The sequence below is a fragment of the Panthera leo genome, chromosome B4 (genome assembly GCF_018350215.1).
Source record: "Panthera leo isolate Ple1 chromosome B4, P.leo_Ple1_pat1.1, whole genome shotgun sequence".
Lineage (NCBI taxonomy): Eukaryota > Metazoa > Chordata > Mammalia > Carnivora > Felidae > Panthera > Panthera leo.
Genome location: NC_056685.1, coordinates 30,698,946 through 30,724,939, shown reverse-complemented (window position 1 = coordinate 30,724,939; position 25,994 = coordinate 30,698,946). Strand labels below are relative to the sequence as shown.

The window sequence follows — 25,994 nt, the reverse complement described above, 5'->3', positions numbered from 1 at the left end:
AGGAATAGAAAAATAGGCCTAGGGAAAATAGTATGATTATGATTTTCCCCTCTATTTCTGGATTTAAGGATCTGTTATGATATTTGGGGCAGGAGGAGGGGAGGATTTTCTTCATGAAAGAAAAGAGAGAACAAGAATAAGAAGAGAATTGGGTTTCTAACAGTTTAAATTTTTTACTTTTTTACATTTTATGTATTTTTGATAGGCAGAGAGAAACAGAGTACAAGTGGGGGAGGGGCAGAGAGAGAGGAAGACACAGAATCCGAAGCAGGCTCCAGGCTCTGAGCTGTTAGCACAGAGCCCGTCGTGGGGTTCGAACTCACAAACCATGAGATCATGACCTGAGCTGAAGTAGGACACTTAACCGACTGAGGCACCCAGATGCCCCATGGGTTTCTAACAGTTTAATCCTTGAATATAAAAAATAACCAAAGTATCCTAATGACCCAAAAGATTTATAAAGAGCTTTAGAATATTATTTTACAATTAAAAGATATGTGTGCGTGTGTGTGTGTGTGTGTATGTGTGTAACTAAAACTAATTTTTAGCCCATACTTTATATAAAGACATCTTTAATTTTCACCACTAATAAAGTGCTAAGTTTATAATGTCAGGGGTCTTGGTAGCCCTCATTCAGGGATCTTAAGGTATTATTTAATAAAACTTTCATTAAAGTTTCTTTGACAAATATCATACTTAAATATATGATATCCATGTTACAGATAAAAAGTCAGCAAGCTCTTTCTGTAAAGGACTGGATGGTGAATAATGTAGGCCTTGCAGACCAGTCTCTGTAGCAATTACTTAGTTCAGATGTGACATGAAAGCAGCCACAGAATACATGCAAACAAATGGATTCTCTGGATTTGGCCCATGGTTTGCTGATCCCTCATAGATTCACACATTACAAATTTTGACTTTTTGTATAACTTTTTACTATGAAGATTTTCAACCATACATTAATGTAGATGCAATAATTCATTGATTTCCTGTCTACACAATACACATCATCACGAACATGTTATAATACAGTGTTAAAATTTCAGAGAGAAGAGTAGATAGGTAAGTCCTAAATTATGCTTACAGAATATCTATTGTTTATTTATAGTTTCATCATTTTTTTTACCAGATTTGCTTTTGTTTATGTATTTTAATGCATACATACACTTATATATATGTATTTATATATACATACATAAATATTTATATGCATTATATATAGATATACATTTATTGTAGTAAATACTCATGCGATTTCTGAAATTCATTATTAAAATGTTTAGTGCTTTGAGTACAGCTAACGTTTTGTGAAGAAAAAAATGATGTTTTTATGAAAATCTTTACATGAAGCATGAAATCTTTATTGGAAAAATATGGATAGATAGATATGAATACACATACATATGTACATACAAATGTCCTATATGCTCCCAATAAAGTGTCAAATATTTGCCTTCTCAGAGTTTATAGAACTCAAATACAACTGGTAGTTATGAAAATTGATATATATGCTTTATTTGGAGAAAGATTTTCCTAGTGGCAATTCTTGAAAGTATAAAGTAAACGTCCCTGCCCACAAGTGATCTTTTCCTATTCTGTTTGACTCCTTGATTTCTTACTCTTTGTTTAGTTCTGGAACCAAATTCATTTTCCTTCTTGTGACATGACTTTTAGGGTATTAGAACATGAACTTGTCAAAAATTATACTGCCTATCAAGAGAAAAAGTAAGATTGATCATCCTGGGAAGAAACAATTCATGTGAATTTTTGTCATAAAATAATCAAATATATACGATCCTGCACTGAGAAAGTTCAATAAATCATCTTTTTCTTCCAAGCACAATAATTGATGGAATATTATTTCTTCGTTAGAATCATCTGTCTGCCTTTCTGCCTATGTTACATTTTTGACATATTTATTCTAAGTTAACAACTGCTACCCCATTGCGAAAATTAGGTGCAAGATGTAAATGAATCTTTAAAAGATAATTCTTGTTTTGACTCTCAGTTTATCTTTTATTCTGTTTTGTACTCTGAGCCATGCAAAGCCCGTGTCATAATTATTTGCCTTCTACGTGATAACATGTCCAGGCTACTCCTTAATTATTGATGAACATATGTGCTTGATGACCCCATGTAGAGAGAAACTACCTGCTCTCTCCTACCTTCTCATTTTTTTGTACCTGTCTTTTTAACAGTCTAAGTGACGAGCTAATTCTAAAACCTGGGTTGCCCAGGCGGTGGTACCAAGCTGGTATTTCAGTCATCGAGAGGCCAACTTCATCTGCCTTTGAGTGCTAGGTCAGGCAGTGATGGATGAGGCTGTCTTTCTTGCTTAAAGAAATCCATTTTGATTGCCTTTTAAAGCTTGGTACTGCTGGTATTCTCTCAGGCCTTCCTGCCCTATATCCTCAAGAAACAGAGCCAACTTAATTCCCTGAGTCCTCCCCTGCCAGTCTAGTGAAATTTTCTTCTTAATTGTGAACTCTTCTTCCTTTTGATCATTGCTTGTTTCACAAGCAGATATTGTTCCCAAGCCTGTAGATATATGGACTTGTATTCCGCTCCGTGGTCTCTCCTATACTTCTCTCTAGTGAGAGCCCTTATGTAATTTATTTCTATTCAAATCTTCCATCATTCTCTCCAATAGAACATTAATATTTCCCAGGTTCAGGTTCCTGCCTGTTGCCAGGGTGCCCTAATTATATTGGTGACATGTAGTCTTTTGTGCTCTTTCTACCTACTGAGTTGTGTGAACGTGCAGTACGATGCGGAAGAGATTTCACTGAGATGAAAGTTTAATTTCTACTGTAAATAATCTTAAACTATCAAAAAATGATTTGTTAAGTTATAGAGCTTACTGTTGGTTGCTTACCTTAGCGTTCTCATCAAGTGAGCTCTGGGTTATTCTGCTTCTTTTAGATTATTTACATACTTGGAGCAAATGATTTGACCAAAATTTTATCTCTTGAGCTAAACATGGAGACTAATAACTTAGAGTTTTTCCTAAGAAGATAGAGAAAATAAACCAAATTTAATATATATTTGGGAAAAATTAAAATTAGTTACCATTCCTTTATTATTTTTTTTACCATTCCTTTATTTTTATAACATTTCCATCCACACCTTAGAACTCACTGAGTGAATAATTTATTTATGTCCCTGATGTTTTCCGCAATCTGTAGATATTCAGGGATATCAGTTTCACCTCCAATTCTTTTTTTTTTTCTTTTTTCTTTTCTTTTTTTTTTTTTTTTTTTTTACCATTAATTCTAACTAACGTTTTAATTTTTGTAAACCTCCAAGGTTCCCCCAGCAGAGATGTAGGACCGTCCCTGGGTCTGAAGAAGTCAAGCTCACTAGAGAGTCTGCAGACAGCAGTTGCTGAGGTGACTTTGAATGGGGATATTCCTTTCCACCGCCCACGGCCACGAATAATCAGAGGAAGGGGATGCAATGAGAGCTTCAGAGCTGCCATTGACAAGTCTTATGATAAACCTGCAGTAGATGATGATGATGAAGGCATGGAGACGTGTAAGTTTATAATTTCTGAAAGAATAGCAGTTACAAACAGCTCTACAGAGCAGCAATTCTTCAAGTATGCTCCAGGGTTCCCCTCCAGGTACCAGAGGGATCAATGAGGACTAAACAACAACAACAACAACAACAACAACAATAATAATAATAATAATAATAATAGGATGTCATTTATCTTTTTACCCTTATTCTCTCACAAATACACCTTGGGTTTTCTAGAGACAAGTCTTTAGATATTGCAATAGATTGAATGCAGAACAGATAGAAGAATCTGTCTTTCAGCCAGATAGCAAAGACACTTGCTAAAATGTAAAACAGTGCCATTGTTTTCACTCATTGTCTTTGGAAAATACAGTCCTTGTTTTATGAAAACATAATTTCTGTTAACCTTTAATTTTGTTTTTTATAAAGTAACTAATATTTTTAAATCTTCTCAGTTTTAGATCAGTAAATACTGTTACAGATAATCCACATAAAAATTATTTTGAGTCCTTAATAATTTTTAGGAGTTTAAAGCTATCCTAAGACCAAAATGTTTGAAAACCACTGCTATAATGTGATCTCTCCAGCAAATATATGTAATAATCTATGATTTTGAAAACCTATTCTTTTTTATGAATTACTCTTGCTTTCCTTGATCTGAGCTGGCAAGATATTTGTATATGTGTGTATTTGAAAATTGCAAAATATTTTAAGGCAAGATTGTTGAAAGTCAAAGGCTAATATAAATGAGCAGTATGTTTTCCATAGAATATTGAGAAAAAAGTAGCATTTATATTAACACGTTTCAGGGAGCTATCTTTATAATTAAACATTCATGGCATAAAAATAACTGTTCGTTTTAAAAATCAGGAAAATATCTTTAGTAGTATATTTACTTAAAAGGGAAAAGACTTAAGAATCCTAATGGTAAAAACTGTTGTTTAGTATACATTGTTCATAATTACTACTTTATACTTTTGGTCTTTAACTTCAAACATGACTCTATGCATCTATCCATTGTTAGAAAAGTTAGAGATACCACTGCACAAAAGTTCAAGCAGAAACCAGAGATAATTTAAGTGCATTGTAATTTACTTGAAATTTAACTGTTGGGTGAACTGCTTCTGTCACAAATGCCTAAGGAAGATTGTGGTGGGGAAGAAAATGATTTTTAAATAAAAATCATATTCAGAAGAGATTTATATATTTTTTAAATGTTTATTTATTTTTGAGAGAAAGAGCACAAGTGGGAGAGGGGCAGAGAGAAAGGGAGACACAGAATCTGAAGCAGGCTCCAGTCTCTGAGCTGTCAGCACAGAGCCCAACGTGGTGCTTAAAGCCACGAAACATGAGATCATGACCTAAGCTGAAGTCAGACGCTTAACCGACTGAGCCACCCAGGTGCCCCACATTCTGAGGAGGTTTAAAGCAAAATTAGGTAGTTTTTGCCTATTGCACATATAGTGTGTTTGGAAAGATGGATACTGTGGCCATGATGTAGCATGCCAAGCAAAACTCGGGGAGAGGACGGCTATACCCCACTGCGCCTTTCCGACCCTTTACCTAATTCCTCATCTGAATCTGGATGGAGTTTTTTCATTCCATCCAGTCAGTGATTTCAAATGTATACAGCCTATTCTTGCCAGATGAAGAACATATTTCCTATTTTTGCTGCCAAGTCTGGGCTCCAAGATCCTGAGTCCTACGAGCTTTCCACCCTTTTAAGTTTTTCCCCACTGTCTCTGTGGTTCCTTTCCATCCTAACCAGTATCATTTGTGCAGCCCTCCTATGGTAGCATCATGCCTCAGTGTGTCCTGGGGGTGTATTTAATAAGAGATATAGTACTTTGAACCTTCAATGTCTTTTTTAAGCTTCTACAATATATGATGGTTTTGAACTTTTTCCTTGTTCTGGTTAAAATGTTTAAATTCCCTCATAAAATGTAATTTTCTCATATATACCACTCATTTCAAATGCATCAGGAGATGGAATATATCTCAATATAAGACATGTTTTTAATTGTAATGGGGACAGCCTTCAGAGTTTCTCACCAGTGTAGATAGGGATCTAAATTTGTCCCTATATAAAATTTAGTTTCCTTTTCTAATTTGAAATAACTGATTTAACTACATTATGTTACAACTTTTCATTCAGCAAATAGACAAATTATGTTTTATAAACCAAAGCTGAAGTTCTGGACAAGAGAAAGAGTCTTGTGAATGTGTATACCTACAACCAGAGTGCTGTGTTTTCCAAAAGTCCTGATTTTAGAATTTTTCCCCCAGACCGGTCTGTTGAAATCTGGATACCAAAAAAAAAAAAAAAAAAAAAAACAGAAAAGAAAAAAAAGGCAGCTGTTGTACATTTCAAACTTTTGCAATGTGAGCTGTTGAGACCCTGTCAGTGAGTTACAGCAGGCACTGAACTGGAATTCAGGCCACTTGAGTCCTTGTCCACATTTTTCTGATGAATTTGGGATTCTGGTCAAACTACCCAAAAGGCTTGAGCATTAAGTTCCTCGTTGTAAAACTGAAGATTTGGACAATGGGGTCATGGATTTTTTAAACTGTGTGTTGTGACGCCTGGTCAGGAGGGGAGGCTCTGTGGTTTTGGAGGGGTCCAGAAGTCAGGGGGAGGCTGAGTAGCAGGGACTCTGCAGAGCCACCAGCTTCACCCTTCACCCTGCTGTCCCCACTCTGTTGCCTTAACTCTTGTGGGTTTTTAAAGTCACTTTTATTACATTGTGGTTCTCTGTAAATGTTAATATTAGAAAAGGGTAGTTTGCAATGTTTTTAGAAAAGCCTTGAAAATCTCTGGTTCAGATGATTTAGATGGTTTCTGAGGTCCTTTCTAGTTGTAACATTCCATGATTTTGTGTACCTGTTCACTTACCTATCTAACTCCTGCCTGCTAGGCTCTCTCACCTTCTATAGGGTCCACAAAAAACGACATCACCATGACTGTTTTATTCCTGTGTAACTAAGCACAGGGTCTGGCAAATCACAGGACTCTGAATATTCGTGACATCAATAAGTGAGCTCCTGCTTAGCTAGCACCATTGTGTGCATGTGGAGAGAAGGGGGGAGAGACTTTCAGTATGCAGTAAGAGGGATGGTGGTGTCATTTCATCATTCCTGTTTGTTTTCCACACTGAGCCTGCATGTACTAGACCTTTGATGCCTAAGCAAAGTCTAAAAAAAAGTCCCTCAGGTCTGGTGTTACTGCTGGTGATCATTAGACACCTTTACATATGACTGGATATGAAAAGGTGTTCTATGGCTCCAGTTGTGAGAAAGACCAGCTCAGTTAGCTCTTCCGTTGTTTCCCTAAACACCGTCCTTTTCACAGTCTGGCTTCTGGATTCTCAAGGCCTGGTCTGCATACTTCCTGTCCTTATGGCTTCCCAGGATCCGCCTTCTTGTTTCTGGTTGTCCTCCACATCCTTGCTGTTGAGCGCGCTGTCCCTCATTGCCAGGGAGTCTAGTATCCCGCCATTGTCCGTGCTCCGTGGGATTCTAGCAGAGGGTGCTTTCTTGTGCTGTGGTATGACTCCATTACAGCCACCGGGGGAGATGAACATGCCCTTTCACTATGGAACATTGCTCTGAAAAGAGGACCACTGACCTTACAGACAGTCCCTTTGTTACTCTATTGGTGTGCCTGAGATGTGTGGAGATGGAGGGTGGGCTGCTGTTGGAAGGCTGTGGGCCAAGGCCCGTGGCCAGGACAGACAGCTCCTGGGTTGCCATAGTTGGATTAAAGCACTGCCCCAGTCTCCTATTATCTACCCCAAGTTATCCCTTTTCTTCTTCACAAGTAAGATGCTTAGGCATAGGCATGGTTGGTTGCTCTTGTCAGTTGGGTTGAGCATCTCCCTGGTGAATATATTTTATGGCTCAGAACAGGCTTGCCTCTTCTCAGCAGTGTAGAAATCATGGCATGGGCACAACAATGGGGGCCAAGAGACTGGGGCGGCCTCCATGTGGTATCTGGTATCTGTCATCTTCTGTAACACTTACGTTCTTCCTGTGGAGATGGCAGAAGCCAGCGTTTTTGTCTCTCATTTAATCCATCTGGCCTTACCATGTTGTGTGTGTCTGTCTGGATCAAGATGGAGCTTTGTATTCTGGGACCCATTATCTCTGAGGCCCTACCTGTGCTTGACAGGTCAGGGCATCTACAATCTGCTCCCTTTTCTATGCAAATTACATACCCTGCCTGGATCTCAGCAAGTGGCTTCTGCATCCCCCATAATAAATCAGTTTCTGTTGCTACCAAGAAAATACATGCAATAACATTGCTTTGTTTTCTTTTTGAAAAATATATCGTCCCCCCCCTTTTTTTTTTCTGTTAAAAGTTGCCAAATTGTAAGTCTTACTATCAGTACAGTAACAGCTTTTTGTTGGGGTCAGGAAGTGAAACACAATGAAATCAAATACTGTCTTATTAATTGTACCTATTGATTTTAAGATAGATGCAGTTTGTAATTTTAAACGTGAAAACTACATGGCTTGAACAGACAAGCTATGGTAGACAAATTGCTTTTGAGTAGCTTGCCCACTTTTCTTATAGCACTCTTCTCAGGAGATGAAAAAGGACATTGCTCTAAAATATACATAACTTAGGTTAGCCATAGGAGATTTGAAGAAGGTAAATTTATGGTAGTAAATCAGCTAAGATGAGAGATTCTAGGGTAATTTTTTTTTTTGCTTATTAGTTATAAAACAGTATGTTGTATTTGATATCTTCACTTTTCTACCATCAATTCCACACACGGCTAGCCACTTTTCATCACTAGTTATTTGAGCAAAATATGCAAACTAGGCCTAATTTTATCTTAAGCAAAACCCATTAGAAAATAGAAAATCTGTGACAAAATTCAGGATAGGGGTTTCAAAGAGTACTTTGTAAAAGATTTCCTATTTGATTAATATATACAATTGGATGCTGATCTCTAAAAATTTTTGTTCTGAAATGCTAGGAACAGGAATAGCCTGTCCCAGCCTTTAAGCCAATTTGTATACTTAAATATCACCTGCAATTGAAGAGAAGGAGCTTTGATTAATTTTAGGAAGTTTCTCAATGCAGTATGGCTGTAAGCATGTGAAGTAGCCAAAGCTATTCCTCACATTTCTTTCCATAGGGGAAAATTAACTTAAGCTAAAAGTACAATGAAAAGTCACATAGGAAGTGTTTGAATTATAGAATCCTCATTTCAAACACTTTTTGATAAGGAAAAAGTATTTAAATAGTTGGCCAAGAGCATACTTGGGAAACTGAATCATAGAGTACATACTTCTGATTCATAGTCCTGTGATTTTTCTAGAAGGTTAAACTTCCAAATGGGAAAGCCCCTCACACTGAAACTACTTTAAAGTATTTAAGTGTATGTTAATAAGTTGTGGCACCTAAAATCTGATTTTTAGGCTATAAAGTCCTGCGGGGCACAGGGTAGTCCAACCCAGTGGATAAACCAATACTTAAGAAGTAATGTGGTTAAGGGTCATTGTAGTGCACAGGTTACCATGGCACCAAAAGTTGGGCTCCCCACTTAGCCTACGTGGAATTAGAGCAGATAGGTAGGTAGGGGGGAGACGGCTTCCCAGACAAGGTATTGGTAGAGATAACTGCCATTGCTAGAGTGGTCTACACCTGCAATGCATAAGGAGAATATGAAACATCATGAGCAGTGACCTTTCCTGGATTGCCATAGTTGGATTAAGGTTGATGTATATAGTGCAGGTGACAGCATAATGAAGAATGAGATTTAGGATGAAAATGGAAAACAGATCACAACCTTGTTTAAATTATTTGCATTTTATACTAAGGACCTTAAAGAACATTTGAAGAATTTCAACTAAGAGTAGGAGTGCTGGAGTTGTAGGATAGAGGATGGTTATCAGGGATGGGATGGTAAGTAGCAGTGTCAGTGGCAAGAAAATCAGTTATATGTCAGTAATGAAATAATCCAGGTGAGTAATGATGCTTGGCAATGCCAGAGAAAAGTAAGAAAATGCATTTACACGCTTAGCATCTCACACAGAAAGATGGATGGTGATGATGTGATTTTTTTCTCATTAGCACTTCCAGGCTCTGAAACTTAGAATCATCGTCATACTGTGTAATCACTCCATTACCAAGCTTTCTTAATTTTTCCCCATGAAATCTACTAATTTCACTCCGTCTGTTCAATCTAACTGAAATCCTCATTATTTAATATCTGAAGTTATTGTTAGGATCTTCTAATTGGTCCTGCTGTCTCTAGATTTGCTGAGTAAACTCTGTAATCACATTCTTATTCTCCGAGTACTTCAAGCTTCCATGCTCGTTCTTGTCCAGACCATGCACTCTCCACGAAGTGTATCTTCTTACTATCCTTGACTTTGCCCCTGCCTTCAAATGTATACATTAGACTATCTTACTTCTTCAGGAAACTGTTTCCCAAGCAATCTAGTCTTCCCTTGACTTTCTAAAGCCCTGATTTTACAGAATGTCTCTGAGACTTTTTACTGTAAAGCATTTTTTAGCATCAAGAAATTTTTGTGGATTCCCCAATATGGATTGGTTGGTAGTTAAGAACACTGGCTTTTGGGGGACAGTCATTTTGATTTCTCAATAAATAGCAAAATAGAGCATTGTTAGCCATTTACTACTTTATACATTTGTACATTGTTGTGTTATTTATTTTGTATTTTGTCACACACACACACACACACACACACACACACACACATCCTTAAGAGTCAGAGCAGTGACCTGGAATCTCTTTCTTTGACACTGTAAATAATTTTCTATATATTGTTAAAATATACAGTTGACACAAAGCTCACTCCTTGATTAAAAGTAAAATTTTTAGTGGAAGTTCCAACAGAATTGTGAGTGCTGCCATTTTGGTTGTGTAGCCAATCCATTCGGTCTGTTGAAAGGAAAGCCTGGAGCTTCACTGTACATTGTCCCCATGGAGAGGAAGCAATATCCACTGTGGACCATCATTTGAATGTAAAAATCAATTAGATGCCAAAAGGAAATGTGCAAGGGTTCAGAAAATTGAGGGTATGACCCTCATTGTACTTGTTCTGTAGCATTCTCTCGGGAAGGGAAGGATAATGGAGGTGACATTCTACCAGTATCTTCAGGAGCATTTTACCTGTTTCATTTGGAGGGATGATTAAAGAGAAGTTTAGAATATAAAGTAGAAGCAAAGAATGGTTTTTAGTATAAGTCTTAAATTCTTTGGAAGAGCCATCTTAATTGTTTTTACCCTTCTACCCGCTCCTCACTCCAACAGAAACAGAGCTGTTTTGTTTGTTTGTTTAATGAAATGAATATACATATAGAATAGAGCACTTTTGGAATCATCTATTTACTATTTAAATTGTCCCCCAGTTGCTGAAAGCACTTCTCTGATACCACTTTTGAATGTCACATGATTCCTTCATCTGTCTTCACGGTCATATTCATGGTTCTTCATCATGTAAGTTATTATTCCCACCCCACTTTTGAGTATAAAAGCTTCTTAATTCTTCATGTTTCATTCTTCATGCCAGCTTTTTTTTTTTTAAACATTCTGAAAAAGCTAAGTTTTTCCATTGCCAAGAGCTCATCATTCTAATGTTAAAAGTCAGAGTCCAGAAAAGCAGATCCTGTTATTCGACACCATCTGTATCACTAGCTGTTCATTTTCCACATCTTTCTTCCTTTCCAAAGTCAAAATATTCAACTTAAATAAGAAACAGAAATAATATTTATATCCCCAAAGTTCTTGAATCCTGTGTAGGACTTTGCAGTGCCTGGGAGTCTGACAGTCCTCAATTTATTTTTATTACATTTGCTTTTGTTTTGTTACCTAAGATTAATCCATAGAAGTTGGTAGGGGTCACTGGATTTGCTAAGTCCAGTGAAATTTTCCAATTACTAATGTCTTATTGTAACTTACTCATTTTAAGTTTTAAGAAGATAGATTCTGAAGACTTAGTCATACTGTGTGCAATTATTCCACTTAAATGTTTGTCTTCTAAAATAAATTTTAAATTAAGAGTATGTGATCCTATCATTAGGTATTTCTAATACCTACAGTAGTCCTTCTTAAATGGAGAGCAGTAAAGGATAGTTTTTCATGTGATTGGCTGTTTGTTCAATCATTCTGTCATTCACTCAACAAATATTTAATGATGCTTCTTTGAGCTGTGCCCTCAGAGGAAAGAACTTATTTACTGATGATTAAGAAGTAATATTATCATTTTCATTTTGTATTTCTCTGTTTCTATCTATTGAACAATTTATTTATCTCTAGTAGGAAGTCTGAACAAATCATTTAATTCTAGCAAAGTTGTCACAGCTACCCAGCTCTACATTAACTGCTAACTCTTACACTTGTGATAGACTGTAGATATTCCACAGCTGCTCTAAAGTTTGATTTACACAATGTACCTGTTAGGATGCTTTCAGCTGCGTTTAGTAGAAAATCCAACGCAGACCAGCTCTAACCATGAGGAAATGCACTGTCTTCATTGCTGAGCTCTGGAGTTGGGCAGCTTTGGGGACTACTGATTTCATAGCCCAGTGGTATTAGCAAAGACCCAACATCTTCCTGTCCTTTTGGCTGCAATATCCACAACTCAGCTTATCTAGAGGGTAATTGCAAGGCCCAGAGACCTTTTACTTTCCTGTCCATATCCAACAGAGGGGAGTGAGCCATCTCCCCAAGCATGGCTGATGGGGCCATTCTTGGACTAGTAACACTGGTCCATTAAATCAAGCAGCAGGCACCCATAGGTTGGTATATTACAGAGTTAACCCCTTGGAGCTAGATTGCATTCCTGAACATGATCAGAGTTCTATTAGGAAAGAGAAAGGGGGAATGTATTGTGGATAAGCAACCCACAGAGATCATTACAGTATCAACAGTAGCATTGCTTCTCAATGGGGGAGAAAAGACTCTCATGACCATGTAATTTAGAGTCAATTTTTGACAGTAAAATGTTTGTGATAACTAGATAGAAGTGTTTATTTATGGCATGAGCTGCAGAACTTTGAGTTTCAATTGAAACCTAACGTCATTTTCTCCATAATCATTAACATATAAGTGCCCAATCTTTTCCAAACTTCTTGGTGACCCAGTCCTTACATGATACCTTGCAGAATTAAGTAGCTTAATTTGTAACATGGACTAGAATTTTAATTGAGCTGCATTTGCATCTGTTGAAAACATGGTAATTAGGTATGTTTTAATTGCAGAATGACTATGCTGCATTAAAGAGACATAAGCATCTTCACATTATACCTTCTTAAAGGAAAAACCTAACAGTATCTACCTTTATAAATAATCACGTGGCACACTTCAGTGTATGGAGCAGGATAAAATAGACAGAAATGTTAGGCAAAAATAGAAATTTCTATTTGTTTGGAAGAAGATAATCATCTTCCCTTGTGTAGGCTATCTGCAAAATGAAATCAAATAATCTTTAAAGATGAGCAAAATTCAAGAGAAAAAAATGTAAAACACAGCATTTAAAATAGATTATCTAAATATAAGTTTATAATTAGTTCTTGCATTGTAATTTAGTGTAGGAACACAATAGATCAAGCCACTTACTCCTAATATATTATCAGTACTTTTCTTACTTAAAAAATTATTTATATGAATTTTTTTGTGGTTTCCTTTAAGTTTAAGGGAATAAAAATATTTTATGTACTTTATTATAAAGGTAATATTACTAAATGTACAAACATTGGCTGCAAAAATTTAAAAAATAACCTGATCAGTATATCTGTGACCTTGAATATATATAGTTTAAAAAATTAAAGATGCCTAGCCAATTTATTTAAGCTTTGGATAATCACCATAATTCTGCATAGGTATAGGGCAAAGTGAGAGATACTTATTTTTTTCTATCAAATAATTTTAGAGTTCGAAGCATATATACTATGATACTCTAAAAGAACATCTTATGTTTGTACATATGAAGCCACATATTGCTAAATATTTTTAATTAGTTGGCATTCAAAGGGATTAGTTAAATCAGTACACCCCCAGAAGAGTTTCTGTGATAATGTATTATCTAAATTAGAATGTTCAGAATAAGCATAAAGAATTCTCAAATGTGCAAGTATCATTTTAAAACAGTCCACTTGCTTGGGGCAGGAAACTGAATTAGGATTTTTGATTTTATAAAATGAGGTTACAAAACCCGAAGTTAATAAATAATTTAATACTAATTTTCTCTGTTTCACCCAATTTAGAAAATAAGTGGTATTGCATACACCAGAAAATTATTGTGCCTATGAAAAGAATTGGCAACCAATATGACTTCAGCATATAGTCAGTTGTGAAGGCACTGCCTTTATTCTATTACCGAGCCAAGAGCCGACATATGCCCTTGTACTTCTGCCAAAACTATTAGGCAGAAAACTAGCAGAAACACTACTGATACTTCCATTCATGATTTATGATAATGGTTGCTGTGGAAGACTAAGTCATTTACATTTATTGAGCTCATTTTTTGTTTATAGTTTCAGATATTGTAGAGGGTTATAAAATCCATTAGACAATCCGTATAGCACTAACAGTAATCACATGAAAAATACTACAAACTGATTAGAGCAAAACCAAGTCTAGTAGGCCTTCCCAACATTGCCATAGTTGGGGTATGGCTAGTTTTGTCAGGCTTGATTGGAGGAAAATAGGTATTGTTCTGCAACTCGAAGAACAGTGATACCCAGAGACTGGAGAAAACTTCAGTTGGGATAAAGTCATGAGTCAGGTTTACTGGTAGTCTTTCATCTGAACCACCTCTTATGAGCAGCTGCTCTCTGCCAGGCAGTCCTCATTTTAGAAGAAGTTTAGAGAATGAGAGGCAGACTTGTAATCATGTCAGATGGGAAGTACAATAATAAAAGTTTGTACAAAGAGTTATGCAAGTATGCATAAAAGGAGTTTTGGATGTTAGGAATTTTAGAAAATTCACTAGCACCCATTTATCTTTGTTGAGTGTACCAATAAACTTGGGTTTTATAGTTCCTGAGAACTTCTGAGAATTGTTTTATAATGGTTTGGACGATTATCTCAAAGTTAAGGCCACACCTGTTTCCCAAAGGGTTGAAACAGCAGTTGGCAATCAGGTACAACAGAGCCAAGTGTAAGGGTGTGAGAGAAGATGCTTTAAGCCTGCTAAAGTTATATTTATATTCTCTTGGGAGAGTCACATTTGGAAAGGCTGCATATAATCAGCAAGTCATTGGGCTAATTGACCAGGATATTCTTTCCCTGCTCTGTGTAGACCAAAACAATTACAGCCTTAACTCAGCATTTATTTGTAAGGCTACTGAAAGCATACTGTAAATAGAGCATACTGAAATACTGTAAAGCATTGACTAGCAATGCCCATCTGAAAGTTGTAATTGGCATCCTTTATCAAATCTGTACCATTCCCATTTATATATTAATTAACCAACAGGAAGAAAAGCAAATAAAAAAAAAAATCTACAAATGTCCTTTGGAGCAGGAGAATGGTTCACAATTGAGATAACCCAGTGCAGAAGGAGGCAGACCTTTCTAAAATCAGTTTCATGGTTGCTAATCAGTCCTAGAGTTTGTGTACATTTGATCTAGGTTCTTGATTGATTTCATCAACATGAGCCACAAGTCACAGCATTAAATGAATACGCAGGATTGACAATAGGTTTCTGAAATACAATGCTGACTGCTGGAATTATCTTCTGGACAGACTGTGTAGTGAGTGGGTGATAGATGACCTCGACGTGTTGTATGAAGCATGGAATTGAGCAATCACAAACAGAGCTGATGAAAGAAATGCATGAAAGTCTTGCTGAAGTACAACTGTATGGGACATGAGACTAGGAAGAGCCCCAGAGTGGGACTGTGCTGGTCCCAAACCTTTCTGTTTCCTCAGCAAGAAATGGAAGATGTTGGTCTAAATGACCTCCAAAGTACCTTCCGGATTTAGACATGGTGATGTCTAATCTTTTATTCTTTAGCTGTACTAAGGCATGACCTGCTGGGATGAGAAATCTGTTGGCTCATGTTTTTTTGTTTTGTTTTTTTTTTTAATTTTTTTTATGTTTATTTTTATTTTTGACAGAGAGAACGCGAGCAGGGGAGGGGCAGGGAGAGAGAGGAGACACAGAATCTGAAGCAGGCTCCAGGTTCTGAGCTGTCAGCACAGAGCCTGACGCAGAGCTTGAACTCACCAACTACGAGATCATGACCTGAGCCAAAGTCAGAGTTTAACCCACTGCACCACGCATGTGCCCCTGTTGGCTCATGTTTTAACTAAATGTGTTAACAAAAGGAATTAGACACTTTTTTTTTTTTTTTTTTTGGTATTATCCTAAGTAGCTCTGGCATTAAAAAAAAAAAAAAAAACAAAACTCTATTACTTTGCAGTGGTCATGCCATTATTGATAGTCACTTCTCAGATTTGTGATGGTTTAATAGCAGAATACTGAGTTTGTTTTAACTGGTCTTATTATACTTTCATATTGTCTATTACTAACTGAATTGTCCCTTTGTGGTGGAGAAGCTAGACTTCGTGAATTTCACTTGAAGATACATTTACTTGTCTCAGAGGTCAGTTCTTTGTGAAATACTGAGAAGAGGCTTAACTGTTCTATTTGGTTCTGTGTTAGAAGAAGCTCAAAAACGTTGATTCACGTTTTATTTGTTGATGTACGAGAATAAAATGACCTCAGAAGTCAAGGGGCAATCTGAATCCCCAATCATTCTTATGATATTTGGAAGAAAATCTTAGGCAACCAATCTCAGAAAAGATTTATGATAGTGGCTGTTAGTATATACATTTATTATTTTTTAATAGAGAAATTCTCAAAATTCTTTTGCTAGGTGGAAACCTACTCTTGTTTTCTTGTCATTCTTTCAAATTAAAAGGTTTAGGGCAGCAGGATGCCTGGCTGGCTCAGTCAGTACAGGATGTGACTCTCAATATCAGGGTCATGAGTTCAAGCCCCATGTTGGGCATGGAGCCTTCTTAAAATAAATTAAAAAAAAAAAAAGTTTGGGGTATTGAAGTTCCCTTGGACCATACGCTTATTAAGTGCTGGTTCAAAGAATGGAATATTATTATCACTAAGTAAATTTTGCATCTGCAAACTTCAGGGGAGTGTGAGGTTATTGATTTACACATTTTCCTGACTTTACCCACCTTTGTAGATGGACACAAAGAGTTATTTAGGATTAGAAGATATAATTGCATTTGCTTATGATGTTGACCTTATTTGATGACAATATAAGGAGAAGCTCCAGAAACTGTAAAGATCAGTCTTCTCTGTTCAGAAATCACAAACGGACATATTTGGGAGCCTGAAGAAAGAAGTCTTTGTGCTGAAATTGGTGTGCTTACTAGTGAATGGCACAGTTTCACAAATTAATGAGGGGCCAGATTAGATCTACCTTATCTGTCCCCATGAGGAAAGGAAGCACTTGAGGAACTGCTTGTTTTCTTTGCATTTTGCAAATCCAGCCCACAGGACCCAGAGGGGTCTATGCTGTGTGACAAGGGCCTACTAATCCCTCCAGCTTGCATTTTGCGTATCAAGGAGGAGGTTACCCCAAGTGAATCAGCATGTGGCCAGAAGCCGCTTCTCTCTTTCTATTGGCACATGATCTTCACATAGGAATACCCTGTGCATGGTAATCATCCACATCACATGTTCTGTTCTCATTCTCCTCACAAGTCAATAGCATAAGGGCGCCTGGCTGGCTCAGCTGGAAGAGCATGTGACACTTGATCTTGGGGGTAGTGAGTTCGAGCCTGTGAGTTGGGTGTAGAGATTATTTCAATAAATAAAAAGTGAAAAAAAAAAAAAGTAAATAGCATTGCAGTCCATGTTGATAGCAGGCTGTACAGCAGTAGAAAATGTGGGAAAGCAATATCTTCCCATGTATTTTAGCTTCCTTCACTTTGTTCTTTTGGTTCACTGTATTCCTTATCCTTGTTTGTGTGTTTGTTTGTTTCTCTTCCAAGTGGAAGAAGACACAGAAGAAAGTTCAAGATCAGGGAGAGAGTCTGTATCCACTGCCAGTGATCAGCCTTCACATTCTTTGGAGAGACACATGAATGGAAACCAAGAGAAAGGCGATAAGATGGATAGGAGAAAAGATAAAGCTGGAAAAGAGAAGAAGAAAGATAGAGACAAGGATAAAGACAAAATGAAAGCCAAGAAGGGCATGCTGAAGGGCTTGGGAGACATGTTCAGGTAAGTCTTCAACAACCCAAAACAGATGGTCGCTAAACATACGTGAGTGTGAGGTTAATACTAAATTTGAGAAGCACAGACTTGCAAACATTATCTCTGAGGTCCACCACAAATCTTTTCTCATTTTCAGTCTTCGCTATTATACTTGTAATTTGTACAGAATTTTGCTTTAGTTATTTCAGACCGTTTTAGCAGCCTTAAAGATGAGATCTTGCCAACCATGTAAATAACTGTTGAAAGGAAGAAAGGACAAGTCTTCATTTTAGCTATGCAGAAGAGTAAAAGCCCCATGGAGACAAAGGGCTATTAAAGCAGTGTTTGTTCTTTTGTGTGTGTGAACAATGGTTCATTATTTAAATTTAACATAGAACTCAAGTTAGTGGTAGCATTTAAAGGTTCATTAATAACAAGTCTAATAAAAAATGTTGCAAATAGAGCTTCAATTAAGCTGTGTTGATTAATTTAATACTTATTACTTCAGTCTGTAAAGATTTCATTAAATGTAGTCTCTGGCTGTTTCCTGACAGTTGTTTTTGTGTCCCTAAATTATACTCTGGGATTACTTAGCATATCGTTTTTTTTACAAATCATTGTTACACAGTAAAAGTGACAAGTTGTTCAGAAGTTGTACTGAAACTCTCCCATAAATGTTCATCTCAGGTGATTTATAATATTCAGGCATTTAATGTTAAATATAAAGATTGCTTGATTGTTCCATAAATTAAGCCCCTAAACATATCAAGATGATGGTTTGAAATTGAAAACATACAGCAGAGCCACTTGACTCTTCAAAAAGCAGTTACCCTGTATTAGGAATCCCTTCCTTTTAACTTTTTTTAATTGCAAAATGGGAACAAGAATTTTTATTTTCTTGGAATTTCTTGATTTATGATCCTGAGGTTGACCTCAATAACTCAAGGAGTTAAAGATATGTCAAGCCTGCAAAGTTGAGGACTGAGGGCACAGCCTGCAGGCCACACCACACAACAGATGTGCTCTGTACACGTCTGATTAAATCGAGTGCCTGAAAGAAGTAACTATAGAGGTAGGTAACACAAAGCCTGGGCTGTTAGCCACATTAGCTTTAATCTAAATACAATGAGATTTCCATCTCCAATGCTTCAGGACACTGGGGTGCTCATAGTTTTACATTAGAGTTTTTCTTGTTTATATACTACTCCTGAATGTGTTTTCAGTCAGATCATCTTTCTTCATTATATTCCGTGTCCAAGAATACTTACAGAATGAAATTGCTCTGACTACCACTTTATTTCAGTTTCTATGTTAGCCAGGGAGTGTTTCCTTTCGTATATGCAAACTGACGGCTCCGAAGCTGGCCCCTACCTAATGCACAGACAGAAGGCCATTGCCCATCCTTTAAAATTTAAGGAATATGTTACTGTCTTCTTTAAATGAGAGAATACGAAAGGGGAGGGTATCTCCCCGAGACTTACACATTCAACAAGAAGTGCAGTCTCATCCAAGTGCCCTCCTGAAGTCTCACTGAAAGCCAATGGCTTGTTAGTTTTCCTTCATCAGCCAACAGTTCTTAGGCAGACCTAGTGATCTGTTCTTCTTGTGGAATAAAAAATAAGAAAATTTCTGGTTTGTTTTTATAAAATATGTTATAAATTATTTCATTACAAATTATTTTTTTCCATAACTTACAACTCCAGAATAAGGCCATTTGGTAGATGTTTTCCTTTTGCGGCCAGAGGAGTGGAGAGTGTGAGGGCCTGGGGACATGTATGTTTCAAAGAGATCTTGACTAGTAACCCAACAACCACCTTTTTGCTAAAAGTTCTGTAAAATACTATATGATGTTTTCTCTAGATCAAATTCTGTACATTATACCTGCAACCTGTAGTGAGAGCCAGCTTTGTGATTAACAAGTTTGACCCATTTGTAATTTCAAAGGCCTGCATATTTTCAAAAACCAACTTCTCTGGTTAGGTACAGGAGCTAAAGGTTTTTTTTGTTTGTTTAATTTGTTTTTTGTTTTACTAAAAAATAAGCTTGTATTCTCCCAGTGTTTAAGAGTAGCTATTAAAGAAAATCACTATATTCATACCTTTCTGGGAACGTAGAATCAATGGTTTGCTAGAATCCACCCATGTTGGCTTGTGGGAACCAGTGGCTCAATGTTTAGAAATTTTGCCAAACACAGCCATTATAAAAATTAAATAAGTTTCATAAAAATCAAAAGCAATACTCAGAATTCACTACTTCCTAATTATGTTATCACATTTTATCATGATCTCTGCTTTCAAGGTTACCTACCCCTTTTGCACTGTCATGGTGCTAACACTTTATGCTGGTGCATAAACAGCTTTCCCCAGCTCCACCTTTATGACATTATGTTGCCAGTTTAAAATCAGCCATACCATGGAAATGTATGAGTTCCACAAAACAGAGTTACTTCTCCTAGGAGATCAACACACCACCAAGTGAAGAATGGAAATATATCTCAAGCAGAGTCTCAGTATCATGTCTGGTTTCCTCGAACATGGCTGTCTTCCATTTGGTTGCAAACCATTGCTTCCATCCTTGGGGAAGTGGCTGAAGCTTGCCAAACACTTCTCCTTCAAAATTCTCTGAGAATAATTTATTAAACATAAAATAAGCTTTTTGTCTGATTGACAATTGGCTCTTAATCCTTCCTTCATACCATTATTTTATGTTCTAATAATTAGAGAAGACTCGTAAAGGATTGTTAGATTTTTCAAAATATTTTGTAACTACCTTCCATACTTATTGAATCCTTTTGAGACTAATACATTCTCAGGTTGATTCTTACATAGAATTTTCTTTTTTAAAATAACATAGGGGAATATAGTCCGGATTTAAAATTAGTCTCTTCCTTTCTTTTTGTTCTCTTAAGGAAATAGCATGTGATTTCCTTTGCAGTATTGCTTTTAAATAGCTTAAGCAAAATGTGTATGTGCATATACATTTCTTAGAAGAGTTTGTAAGGACTTTCAAGTGCGGCTGCCCACTGTAGGCCTGAAGTACAAAGCAGAGATGTGCGTGTGCATTTGTATGTTTATTGTTATGATTTTGTTTCTGTTTTTTTGGTTCAGATAACAAAGAAAGAGCTAAGGGGCAGGGACATTAGATACTGGGAGTCTAGCTTTCTAGGCATATAAACTTTTTCTCTTTAGTTGCTTGAAAAAGTAATAATATGTTTTCCTTCAAAAACAGGCTCATGGGCTCTTCTCCCAACCATCTCCCTCCATGGTCCCTGCAAACACACATACTCTATGCCTATCCCTATAAATTGTCTATGATTTGAGGTCAAATTTGATGAGGGCCAAAAATATGGACCCTATTTTTAAAACGGCACCAGAGGAAACCATGCACATTGAATAAGTACTTTTATTGGGATAAACAGATGTCATGGTTTTCGCACATTGAATGGTGGTCCCAAAGATGGTTTAATTATTGATAAACAGCTCTAGTAAAGAACGTTATGAATCATATAAATCAATCTTCTGTTTATAAATTATGGACTATACGGAGTGCAAAAGCTGTCTTAATGTAAGTTTTAAATCGCAAATTCAAATCTATGTGAATTTGCGTAACAAATGTAAAGTGTTTTATGTTTGTATGATTCTCTTTATATATGCTACATCTTCTTTTGCACATAAGGACCTCCTGTTGCCTTAATTAAAATGGCTTTGTATCTAAGAAACCTGAGTGTGCTTACTAAAATAGGTAAACATGACTTGTCAATGTAATCATTGTGCAAAGTACAGAGCAGAGGGAGGGTCCAGCATTTTGACTCTTTGTTTATGTTTGATTCTCAGATACTTGGCTATTCAAAGTGAACATTTATTCCAAGATATTTTTGAGAATTCTGCAATTCTATGAAATAGTCACTAAAGAGGGAAGGAACCAACTCTGTCCTTTAGAAGGGGAGAGATCTATTATGTAATATTTTAAATGTGTTCATTTTTAAAGGAAAGCCACAGCATTGTTCAGCAACATGCTTTTGCCTTAGTTTCCATCTTTAAATGGAAATCATCCACAAGATAATAAAACCCCATATTAGGACAATATTCTCAGATAGTAAGTATGAAAAACTATGTGTTGCCCTTTTTTCCAGCCCTCAAGTACGATTTGATATTGCTTTGCCTGAAAGATTAGACTTGTTATCTTTTGAGTGTCGTGGAATTGTGTGTATGCTAAAACTAAAGGTTCTTAGACTTGACCTTACTCTGTACCCCTTAGATTTATTTTGTGCTTTTGTCCATATGTGAGAGCTGAGACCCTATCACTATGGAAGGCTAAAGCCAAAGTAATGTTGCAATATTACCATTAAAATTGAATCCTCCAATTACGTTTAAAATGATTACCTGTGTCCCTGCAGCATTGTTTTATTCAGTTCTGTTAGAGGAAATCGGTAATTTAGTTTGAAACCTTGTTTGGTTGAAATCAGATACACTGCTCTCTTTCCCCTTTTAGAATATGGTAGTTTTCCGAACACAAAGAACATGATCAGATTTTAAAACTTAATGTTGTAGTTTGGATTACACTCTTTAGGCTTTGGGAGAATAACAAACAGGAATTGTTGTTGCTTCCCTTACCTGTACTTACTAACTGTGTTGTCTATACCGTGTTTCTCATTTAGCCTTGCCAAACTGAAGCCTGAGAAGAGATGAACAACAAACCAGATTCAAAAAGGTCTTTGAGAAGCACATATTGCACAGTCGATTTTTAAAGCAAACAATAAATTTACTTTTAATGAATTCTTAGTGGCTGTTGACGAATTTTGTTTACGACATCAGCAGTTTTGATGGTTTAGTAATTTCTATATTAATCAATTTGGAACTTTTTCATCTTGATTTCGAGCTTGGGGGTTTAAATTACTGCTTGAAAATGCAGAGAGTGTTTTTTCCTATCATTTGTATTAGCCCCTTTTCATAGCGGAAAACCAGTCTAGCTGCTGGCGTATTCAGAAATCATCAGCACACACCAATCAGATGTTGGAATCTGCTTTCGAGATGATGTAACGCACTAGTTTGATTTCTTTCACAACACGGTGGCTAAGGACACATGCAGGTGGTGGGTTAGCAGTCCGAGGGTAGTGAGGTGTGTGGGTTGGGATTGTCACCCATCAGTTGATGACCAAATTGGCCAGTTTGCAAGGTACTTTTTAGTCCCTTTGTGGGTTACAGGGTTTAAACAAACAATGGGGGTTAGGACAATATCTGTGCTTCCCTTATCTGTGCTTGGGGGTGGCTGAACCAGCAAGTCCTTCCTGGGGAAAAGTAGAGATACTTTGGCAAATAGTAATTCTGAGATTTGCTGAGACCACAGGGAGTTGAGAGCACACACTCCTTTATAAAAATGTTTCTGGCAAGAGTCTGCCTGACCAAGTGATGTAATCACAGCTCTGTCAACATGCAGGTTGATCTGAGACTGTCCATACTTTAGAATGAAGTTTTCTGCTTATAAGAAGCCTTAACTGACAATCTCTCCATTCTTCACATCTTCAAAATTGCAGATAAGACTCCACCTAGTTAGCTTTATTCTCTGCGAATGTTGGAATTGTATCCTACTTAAAAATAAATGTGATGAAGAAACAGAGAACCATTTAAAAAGGGTGTTGAGAGTTGGGGTGTGTGCCTGTGAGGACAGAACTCTGCTCAGACTTGGTAGAAGCTGCAGTCCGGCCTCACCCCGAGACCCTCCAGGCAAAAGCCCTCACCTGTACTACAGAAAGGAGGCACCCATAACAGTGTTTATTTGTTCATGTCGGAAATATCGAGGCTCGTAGATTTTTATGGCTCAGGCCTAATTGCCCTGCGGATTAATGCGAGAAGTTTCACATTGGTAAAATTAAATGGCATTCTGTATGAACTGCTGGCGATTTAGGGAATGCAGTTAAAATGCACCTGTGGAAAAGTCTGCCCATCTTTATGAAATGCAGGCACAGGACTTTGTAATAGAAAGAAAAAAAAAAAAAAAAGAACTCAAAAAGATAGAGTTTGCATAATTTTACTTGTTTTCCTGTTTGTTAGCAGGACAGAGACCAGCCCCGTTGTATGAGTACACATGCTGGGGGGATTCCTCGGAATAAGTTTTGAATTTGTAAATCCCAAGGACTTAATGTATGCTTCTCATTTGAATGGAAACAGAGATTCCCGTTTTTAACACAGGAAAATAAGTGTCAGATGGACCTGTTAGCAGAGACAAGTTCTAGGGTAGCTGATCTCATATTCTTCTAGAATTCTTCTCTTTCTTGTTAGCAGTTTTAAATAGAGAACCTCTGACATCGACAGTATTGCAGTTGACTGCGGGGAAGCCAGAGGAGGCACCAAGCATGACGGCGAGGCCTTTCTGAGACCTTTTCTGATGTTCTTTAACGCTTCTTTTCCACAGACCTGTGGCATGAATATAGAACACGAGTGTCAAGGATGACACCTACTTTATAGTCTCCGTAAAGCAAACCTTTTCGTAAAAGAAATTTTTGACAGTTCTGAGATGCTAAGTCAATTTCAATTCCAGACGGTGTAGAAAATGGAATCTTTTTCTCTGCAATTGATGTGAAAATTGAAGGCTAGTGACTATTCGCTCTCTAATAACACAGGGTAAATAAAAACTATCACACCATTGAAAAATGTACTGGAAGACAGGCCAGGCTAATGACATTTACTGCAACATATATTGGAAATATTCTTTCTGAATGTTTTTATTTGTTTACCATTAGAGGTTCTATATCTGTCACATTAAATATAATGGGTCCAAGTGCCTGGTATTCCTAAATATATTTTTGTCAAGCCACAAATTATCATATAAAGATAATTGTTTCACTCTTTCAAATACTCTTCTAACGAATTCACTGGGGAAGTGACCTCTTACATAATTGAATGTTAGATGGCTTTCCTGTGACCTGTTTAATAATAGCCAATTCAGAAACAAAAGACTAAAGTTGGATTAAATTTCATATAATAGTCAAATAGCCATGTGTCCTGTTAACCTTTCTACTTCTTTGCTTTTTAGAATGGATGTGCTTTAAGCTAAGGCCAATACCCGTAGAGCCATTCCGATCCTCTCTTGCTCATTCTGGCACATTGCTCTAGCAACACCCTCCCTCTCCAGCATCATCAAGGATTACCCTTCTCTACTGGATCATTCACTTTGTCCCACACTCTGCTGTTATTTCCTCCATCTTAGAGGAAAGTCCACCTTAACCTCCCTACTCTTTCAACTACTACCTCATTTCTCTCTGATGCATCATAACAAACCCTTTGATAAGTTTGTATTTGTTGTCTCCATTTCCTGTTCTGCCTTAAACTCCCTTTGGTGAAGCCTCATCCCCCTTGGCTCCACAGCCTTTCTCTTGTATGTCACCAAGGGCCTCCTCATTGGTGAGTCTTCCCTGTGCATCGTCACCTCACCTTGGTCCGCCCACAGCACTTGGCACATTGACTGTTGCTCTTCTTTGAGCTCACCCTTGCTGGGCTCTCTGCCTTCCTTTCTGCCCACTCTAGTTCCATCCCCTCTGCCAGTTCTGTGCCATGCTATGCCCTCCAGATATTGGAGTGCCCCCAAACTCAGGTCTTATCTCTATTCTCTTTTTCTCTTTTCATTAATACAGAGTTTTTATATTCTTAAGAAACAGAGCCTCTGGACTCTAAATACAGTCTATGGGCAGATGACGCCCAGATTCACATTTCCTGTCTGGGCATCTTCTTTGAACTCTAGATTTATAGGTCTTACATCTTCTTCACGTGCTTACTTGACCGTCGACACTTGACATGATCCCAACTCAGTCCAAATAGTGTCTGGAACTGTTCCTCTCAGTCTTCCCCTCTCAGATAATAGCAGCTGTGTTTTTTCACTTGGTTAGGTCCAAAACCTTCAGGTAATCCTTGACTCTTAGGTTTTCCTTACATTCCACATCCAGTTTTGATGTACAAAAGCAAAAGCCCTTTTGGCCTATAATTTCTATAAAACCCCGGTATTTTTCAGTACCCACATCCTCTGCCTCCTGCATTCCCCACCCCCCAACACTTTTCCTGCTTCCCCCTTGCTTCTTTACGATACATTGTCAATACTGCAGAGAGAAGTCACGTCCTTGCCTTCCTCTGCTCATCCCCCAGCAGCCTTCCACGTCATACAGAGGAAAGGTCAAAATCTTTAGAGTCACCTTTGGGCCCTCTAGGACTTGCCTTCCACCCTCAGCCTCTCTGAACTCTTTCCTTCTCCTCTTGCCTTTGCTAAGATTCCTCTA

The 25,994-nt window shown here is 37.3% G+C and overlaps 1 protein-coding gene across 21 annotated transcripts in view; it reads left to right on the top strand.

Moving 5' to 3' along the window:
* PARD3 (par-3 family cell polarity regulator) overlaps positions 1-25,994 on the top strand; it is a 661,643-nt gene that overhangs the window by 444,151 nt on the left and 191,498 nt on the right. For 19 of the 21 annotated variants that reach the window (XM_042945320.1, XM_042945325.1, XM_042945323.1 and 16 more), the window contains 2 exons: positions 3,307-3,534; positions 17,524-17,755. In XM_042945320.1, coding sequence (XP_042801254.1) covers positions 3,307-3,534; positions 17,524-17,755 — 460 coding nt within the window. Of the gene's footprint in view, positions 1-3,306; positions 3,535-17,523; positions 17,756-22,385; positions 22,504-25,994 lie in introns of those variants that run through there. The other 2 variants (XM_042945331.1, XM_042945330.1) reach the window with 1 other exon arrangement.